This window comes from Carcharodon carcharias, chromosome 1 (assembly GCF_017639515.1).
Source record: "Carcharodon carcharias isolate sCarCar2 chromosome 1, sCarCar2.pri, whole genome shotgun sequence".
NCBI lineage: Eukaryota > Metazoa > Chordata > Chondrichthyes > Lamniformes > Lamnidae > Carcharodon > Carcharodon carcharias.
In genome coordinates this window covers 181,203,690-181,211,721 of record NC_054467.1, presented here as the reverse complement: position 1 = coordinate 181,211,721, position 8,032 = coordinate 181,203,690, and the positions used below count along the sequence as shown (strand labels likewise).

General features: G+C 38.4%; 1 protein-coding gene across 1 annotated transcript; it reads left to right on the top strand.

Annotated features, from left to right (window-relative positions):
* The first annotated feature begins 1,153 nt into the window (after positions 1–1,153).
* LOC121276116 (follistatin-A-like) lies at positions 1,154–7,586 on the top strand. The gene is made up of 6 exons (XM_041184142.1): positions 1,154–1,329; positions 2,598–2,789; positions 3,214–3,432; positions 3,863–4,090; positions 5,254–5,481; positions 6,766–7,586. The coding sequence occupies exons 1-6, from the start codon at positions 1,245–1,247 to the stop codon at positions 6,843–6,845; spliced, it is 1,032 nt and encodes a 343-aa protein (XP_041040076.1). The 5' UTR covers positions 1,154–1,244; the 3' UTR covers positions 6,846–7,586.
* The last annotated feature ends 446 nt before the right edge of the window (positions 7,587–8,032 follow it).

The following is an 8,032-nucleotide window of genomic DNA, read 5'->3' as shown; positions in this document are numbered from 1 at the left end:
AAAACGTGACAGAGCCAAAACGACAATTAAACAAGGAAGCGTATTCCCTGTGATAGGTGGCGACAGATCGCCTACGTACTTATTCTCCGTGCCAGAAGTGACTTCATTGAGCAACACTAAAATTCGACTTTCGATGTCACAATCTCTTAAATGGAGAATACGAGACCGCCTACGGCATTTCATAGACATGCGAAGTCTGCTCCAGTAATAGACGTGTAACTTTGCCAGATTTGGGTATTAAATCTAAATGCCTTTCTAATACCTAGTGGCTGAATGCACACACGGCGTCAGTGTCCTTGGTTTTCATTCTGTTTGTGCACTCTTATTTATTACAACGATGTGTTTTCCCGAAATAGTCAGGTGGCAATATATTAATAATAAAAACGGAGATTTCAAACTTTGCTTTGAATACCGGTCTGTGAGGATAGACTCCCCCATGTGTTTTTTTCAAACTGAATTTAAGGAGATCGATTATGACAATAACCTATTTTCGATATAATCAACCATCCTAGTCATCGACTTTAGAGGAAATATCGACATTGATGAATATAGGTGGGCGGGAGTTGTTGATTCACCAGTGAAATTGGATTAGCATGACTGGGGTCCGTTTATTTTGCAATCCTTTTGTATTTCCTTGTGCATAGATAGGACGGTTTATATTCGACCACAGATGATTTTAAGCTCTTACAGTATTTTGGGATATAAGTTGCTTACAAATTCCGCAGTTTATAACTATTTGCTACATTGTAGGTATAGAGCAAAGATGGCCCAATAGCAGAAGAAAATCCAAAAACAGCCTTCAGATGCCTAAGAATAGCAGGAAGGGTATTTTCGTCCACCCCAACCCCCGCGCATTGTTTCTGTACAAGTTTGTGCAATCTTGTCAGTTACAAAGAAATGGATACTGTGACCTGTAACCAGGCTCGGGTGTTATATAAATGTGTTTGGTAATTGTGATATTGACTGAGATTTCAGCTGAAAAGTTTAGAGGAGGCGGTGAAATGTCACCTGATTAAGTTTCCGTCCACCTTAACTTTTTTGATCACTTCCTCCTCCCCCATCCTGCCAAACACATCACCATGCCATCAGAAGACCGCCCACCAAACAGACCAGCCAAGACCCCTTTGAGCCAAAATATTTAAGAGTGACTGCATTCACAGATTGACGTTCATTCAACACAGCGATCGGACTTGTCTGGTGCTCTCAGATCAGTACTTAGATCAGCGGTGAAACTGAGTGCTACAATGCTAAGGATGCTAAATAGCAGGGCTGCGTCTCTAACTCTTTCACTTTTTATCTTCCTCACTATTGGAGACCAACGAGTGCAGGGTAAGTTAAAAAAAATTGGAGACGTGTTGCCTTGTGTCTCAAAATTTGTGGATATGACTCTTAGTTTGATGTTTTGTTCCGTCCTGCGCCTCGCATGTTATTTTCTTTGGAGGAGATACTGAAAAAGCTGATTCGGAAAGCACAACCCATTCTATCGTTTGCTTTTAAGTAAAAGTTTTCAGGTCAAAATCCGATGTGGCAAGTTACATTGCACACATGTGTTTCTGTACTTTATTCACATTCACTTAGAACGTTGTGCAGAATTCAGTTCAGGGTCCAATTAGCATTACCTGTTAGCAATTCATGGAGCTAGTTAGAAAATAAATGAACTGCGCTCGGATCCTGGTAGTCTAAGTATTGCAGAGATCTCTAGAACCAAAGGAGTTACTTATAGACAGAACGCCTCATTGATGTTGCATATGAATCGACATGTAAATGCCGGAGCGAACTGTTAGAGGTGGGTCACATCGCTATACCACACGGCTGAAGCAGGATTTAGAGGCTGGTGTGATTACTTAGTCCAGTGGAAATAATTGCCACGTGAGCTTTCCAATTAGCCTGTTTGATATTGCTAACTAAAAAAAGTGTCTTCCATGTAACTGAACACTCGATATATATAGATTCATATCAGGCGGTACAAACTAGAAGTCTAGACTCTCCAGAAGAGGCAGCAGAGTCCAGGCATTTTTGGAACGAGCTGGTACTACAGAAAAATAGCTTATGTTTCTATTCCTGATTGACTATGTGAAGAGATAGAAAATATCAACGGGAAACGGTTTCCAGATATCGACGCTTTAGTTTGCGATGCTAAATACAGGCGAATGTCAAACGGTCAACTACAGATTGTTTTTGCATAAGCCTAAATCGAGTGGCTCGCCACACATTTTATTTATTTACTGTGGATTTTGCAATCTGCTGTTTCGCTGTTAGGATGAATTCTGGCTGGTTGTGTTGTTTGTCCCACTGCACGCGTGTACAGCACTTCAGCCTGTGCTGTCTTGGGGCAGGGCCAAATAACTTAACAAGCACTATAAATCGTTATTCAAAATAACCGCTTGGTTATGGGATAGCAGTGTACATTTCGGGCAACCTGGTTGCTGTCCACGACGACGACAAGTGTCTAGAGGAAATGTCGATTATTTCAACTTCGCGGGTTCACACAGACTGAGACAGAATACTTGAAGTAAACACTCTTGTAACGTCAATACAAAGTTCACGTGTTGTGTCTGGATCCGTGAAACTGACACTGATATGACTGTGTGTTGCAGCTGGGAACTGCTGGCTGCAGCAAGCCAAGAACGGCAAATGCCAGGTCCTCTACATGACCGGGGTCAGCCGGGAAGAGTGCTGCAAAAGTGGAAGGTTGGGCACAGCGTGGACAGAAGATGATGTGCCATCCAGTACCCTTTTCCGTTGGATCATCTTTAACGGTGGAGCCCCTGGTTGCACGCCTTGCAAAGGTACACATTCCACTCAGTCTACATGAATCGAAATTGTTTGCATTCGCCTTTTCATTTAATCCTGCAAGATATATTAGAATTTACATATCGCTTACCATTTACCATTCTAGTGTGCCCTGACTTTACTAACAGCGCTCTCAGTCTCTACTCGTCAAAGTACTAATTGGTGTAAATAGCTTCAGATAGAATCTCTTGAATGTCACGGCTTTGCTGGGCGGCTTATTAAGATGGCGACTGAGTCTGCGCTGTTTTACCAAGCCTTTAATTAAGCTTCTGGGAAAAATCTCATAAAAATGCAAAACATCTGTCATATATTGATTATGTATTCAGTTCAACTGACAATTTACCTTCAAGTTCCGAATACTTCCTTGATGCATGGAAGCAGTTTCCAGAAAACTGTATGTGTGTTTCTTTCTTATAATAGAAACCTGTGATAACGTCGATTGTGGTCCAGGTAAAAGGTGCAAAATGAACAAGAAGAATAAACCTCGATGTGTCTGTGCCCCCGACTGTTCTAACGTCACTTGGAAGGGTTCTGTTTGCGGGACTGACGGGAAAACGTACAAAGACGAATGTGTCCTGCTGAAGGCGAGATGCAAAGGACATCCCGAACTGGAGGTCCAATACCAAGGCAAATGCAGAAGTATGTGTGCAACAAGTACATGCTCAATAACAAGAACCTTCAAAGGAAGTGAGGCGTTCGCTTAAAGAATGTTTGCATTCCATTCTCCTCCTGTGCGAAGTAACAAATTGCTCAATTCAATTGCAGTTGAATGATGTTTCCCCTCCAATTTGATTTTTAATTAAATTGTGTTAAGAATGATTTTCCTCTACAATGTTGACTTTAAATTGTATTATGTGTCTGTAATTGGGAAATATAGGGATTGGACTATTTTACCAGATGGCGTTATTGTTCAAGTTCTTGCCAATCAAATATATATCACAAATTAAAAATTAATCTGTATTTACTATGAACACTTGCTTGGGCCTCACAAAGACCGGCCAATTGTATTGCGAACGATAGCTTTCAACAGGTGCTCATTTCACATTTTATTGGTGTCTTTATTTTACAGAAACGTGCAGGGATGTCTTATGTCCAGGCAGCTCGGTGTGTGTGGTAGATCAGACGAACAGCGCCTACTGTGTTATGTGTAACCCGAGGATTTGCCCTGAACCTTCGAGCCCCGAGCAATATCTATGCGGCAATGATGGGATCACGTACGCCAGCGCCTGCCACATCAGACGGGCCACCTGCTTGATAGGCAGATCCATTGGAGTGGCATACGAAGGGAAATGTATAAGTACGTACTCAAGACCTCACGAAGTGTAAACTGCATAACATTACGCAGTCACTAAACGAGTGCAAATACAATGTGGGAGGAGTTTCCTTTTTGTCAGTATAATTAGGGTGCAATGGATAAATGTCCAAATCAGACCTAACAAAGCACTTTTGGATATTCAAATTTAGCGCTAAAAAGCACATTGATAATGCTTAAGTTCGCCAAATAGAGAAAAGATCCATCTTTATTAATAGCGTAATTTGCCCATCGTATGTTTTGAACCTATTCTTAAAGCTGAGAAATGAAACTGTCAAGCACGTAACTTTTTTTTAGTTTCAAGCTTCTTATATTATGGGTTTGCAAATGGTTGCTGAACTGTAGCTAAAATTACAACTGCAAGAAACTCAAGGATGTTGAACTTTTAATTTCCCACCAGGAGCTATGGTGTTAAAAATACTTCAGCACTAAGGCGCATGATGCCTCCCATTCTCTTGTCCTGGACCATTCTAGAATAGTGAAAGAGAAAAGTCGAGGGACTTAATCTTTCCGTTTGAAACGTTTTTCCAAACGTTGAAGTGTTTTTTGCGAGGTATATGACTGGTAGCTTCAAGCTTTTCCCAATGCTTCAACACCCAAGATTAGAAATTCAGCCCCAATAGGTGATGGAGAAGAGTGCTTTTGCTCACCTTCCAATAATAGGAGCAGGTGTACAGCTCTGATTTTGGATTATATATTGAAGGTAATCCGAATCATCGGTGTTTAAGTTGAAACACATTTCTAGAAGAATTTTTTTTTAAATATTGACTTAGTTTCACTTTATTATACCTAATTTATGTTTAATTACTGATATCTAAAGATAATGCAGAGCCCTAACACCAATGATGGACCTCTTTGGATGTGTTTTCTATGCTTATTTTTTTAAATCAATTACAATGGCAAATATATTGAACAACATGGTTGGTTAATTTACCAAGGCCTATATGCCAAAATTTGAACCATGAATACTATGAGGGATGTCGGTGGCTAATATGGCATTGAATTCTGTCATACAAATCATCACCATTAATGAATTTTCATTCACCTCAGAAATTAGCTGAATGTCAGGTCCAAATCTTTGACAGTTTTGTTGAAGACTGAAAGGACAATTCTCTTTACAAATGTATGTTGGGTTCTCCTTTTTTCAGAAGCCAAATCCTGTGATGACATACAGTGTAGCTCTGGAAAGAAGTGCCTCTGGGATAGCCGGCTCAGCAGGGGCCGGTGCGTCGTTTGCAGTGTGTGTCAGGGTGGACGCTCGGATGAGCCAGTCTGTGCCACTGATAACACCACCTACCCCAATGAGTGTGCAATGAAAAATTCGGCCTGTTCCTCTGGCACCCTCCTGGAGATCAAACATACAGGATCGTGCAATTGTAAGTAACTTTTAGCCCACAAATAAGATTCACTGTTTGTGCCATATTTCACTGTAAATGTTTTAATTTATTAAATCTCCATGCATTTGGCTGCACCAAATAAAACCTTGTCATTTATACCTGTCAACTTGAGAATATGCATATCTTTTATGCTGCTTTAGGGGCAGTGGAGGAAGATGTGCTCTGTGTGCTAGGTGCAGCCAGATAATAAATTTGTTAATGATAAATGCGTTTTAAGATTTTGCCACACATTGGTAAGAGGGTAAATCTAGCCCTCCTCCCAATTGTGTCACTGAAGAACTGTACTTTTCATTAAAGCCGGTTAGGGAACTTGACACAAGAACTTATGAGATGTGTGATGGCACCAGTACAGATATATACCTTCCTCAGTGGAGTGGATAAAGCAAATCTGCACATTCTGATAATCTCAGTCTCCCCAATCCTATGGGACTATTGCCCAGAATTCCATCCCCTTCGATATAGGCATGCTTATTAAATACTGCCAATGCTGCATAGTAAAACAATTATGATTTTTTTAAATGCTCTTTTTAACTTTTAATTTGGAAGCACCATGTACTTGTCTCCTGAAGGAGTATGTCTTATTGAGGATCCAGTGATGGCAGTGTGAAAGTGGATGATATAATATTTCATAATAATTTGGCATCAGTGTAACTGCCATCACGTCAGTTAAAATTAGAACAAGTTGATTTTTAAAAAAACATAATGAGTTATAGTTATATATTGGATTCAATTCTAAATAAATGTTTGAGTTAATAAACAGTGAAATTATTTTGAATATCAATACAATGGGTTCTGATGAGAATGCTGTTCACATTGAGAGGAAGAAGATATCGTGAGGGATTTAAATGCCCTGATAGTGATAGATTGGAACATCTATTCCTTTTGAAGCTGATGCCATCTTATCAGTAGCGATCGTCCAAAGGCTTCACCACAGTTGTTTTGGATTTTAAAGCTATTAAAGTAGTCCATAGGTTTAATTCAGTAGCACTGAGGAATGCAATGGATGAATACAACATAAATGTTAGAACACAAGAACACTTGTGATTCCAGGAATCTGCCATAAAGCCTGATCATTGATTCTTCAGAAATCACTGCAGTAATGGTATTATATAAAATTACTTCATAATAACAAATGTCACAAACTTCATTCTTATGCCATATAAAAGACTATTGTGGCTATCCAGAAAGATTGAAAACATGCACTGAGGTTCTGCGCTGTTGTGATCCTTATTTATACAACAGCTACCATATATTCCCCCATAGCCATAACTGAAGAAGATGAAGATGAAGAAGATGAGCAAGAAAATAACACCTTTCCTAAATCTACATTTCCGATTTGGTAATTTCCTTCACCTGTTGGAAGAGTAAGGAGTCGCTGTACTTATTTGTAAATAAGTGTACGCTTATTTATTTTAAAGAAGTATACATAGTTGAGTTTAGTAGATTTTTATTTATACTGTCATGTTTTATAATTTATGCATAAAATTGGTTAACTATACCTGTTTTGGAAATATATTCATCAAGAGAGCAGTGTTATCATTAATTTATTGTGACGTATGATGTTTGTAAAGTACACATTTTCCTGCCAGCTGTAAATTGCATTATGGTAGCTGTAAATGTGGCTAGTCATTTTCCTTTTGTACTACAAATTTTTAGTTATATCATCTGCATGTCTTACCCTGTATATTTATTTATTGGAATATGTTACACATTGATGTAAATAAAGCTTCAGATATTGTTTACAGCATGCCATATAACTAACAAAATGTGCTGCATTTGGAACTTGTTGTCAACTTGAAGCGCTCTGCAGCTGTATGGCTGTCAAATCATTTTCTGGCTGTGTGTAATCTGATTGACTTTAGTGGTTTGTTTCTCTAAAGGCTTTAACACAATGAAAACAGTTCAGGTTTTTCAGTTTGCTTAAAATATTATGTTGCAGATGCAGTTTTATATTTTCGAACATGACAGATTTAAATTCATCTAAATATATAGTTTTGTACTTTTTCTATCATGTAAATGTGCAATGTACATAAAAAGTAATAACGTGGATTTGTAAATACATAATGAATAAACAATAAAAAAGCCATGAGAATTTTCATTTTACGCTGTTTCCCTGTTTGAATTATCCCAATAAAAGAAGTAAAGTCTTCACATGAAACAAAATGAAATACACATTTTCTGCAATATTAAGAATGTTTTCATATCTCATTTCACAAATAATATTAAATAAGTAGGAAACATGGCTGTGTATGCTACTTTCTGAAATTTGGAGTAAGTGTTTACATTTACATCCTATCTACATATCTTGGGAGCCTCACAATAACATTTCAGTTCTCTTCTTCTTAGGAGCCACTTATCCAGAAGCATGTACCCACTGGATGTACGTTGTACGTTTATCACACATATAACCAAGTCACATGGTTATGATCTACAAAAATCTTTGCTGTTGGTGCATTCAGATTTTTCTTACAATTTACTCTCATCTCTCTAATATATGCATAACTTTAGCTCAATAAATATTAAGAATAAA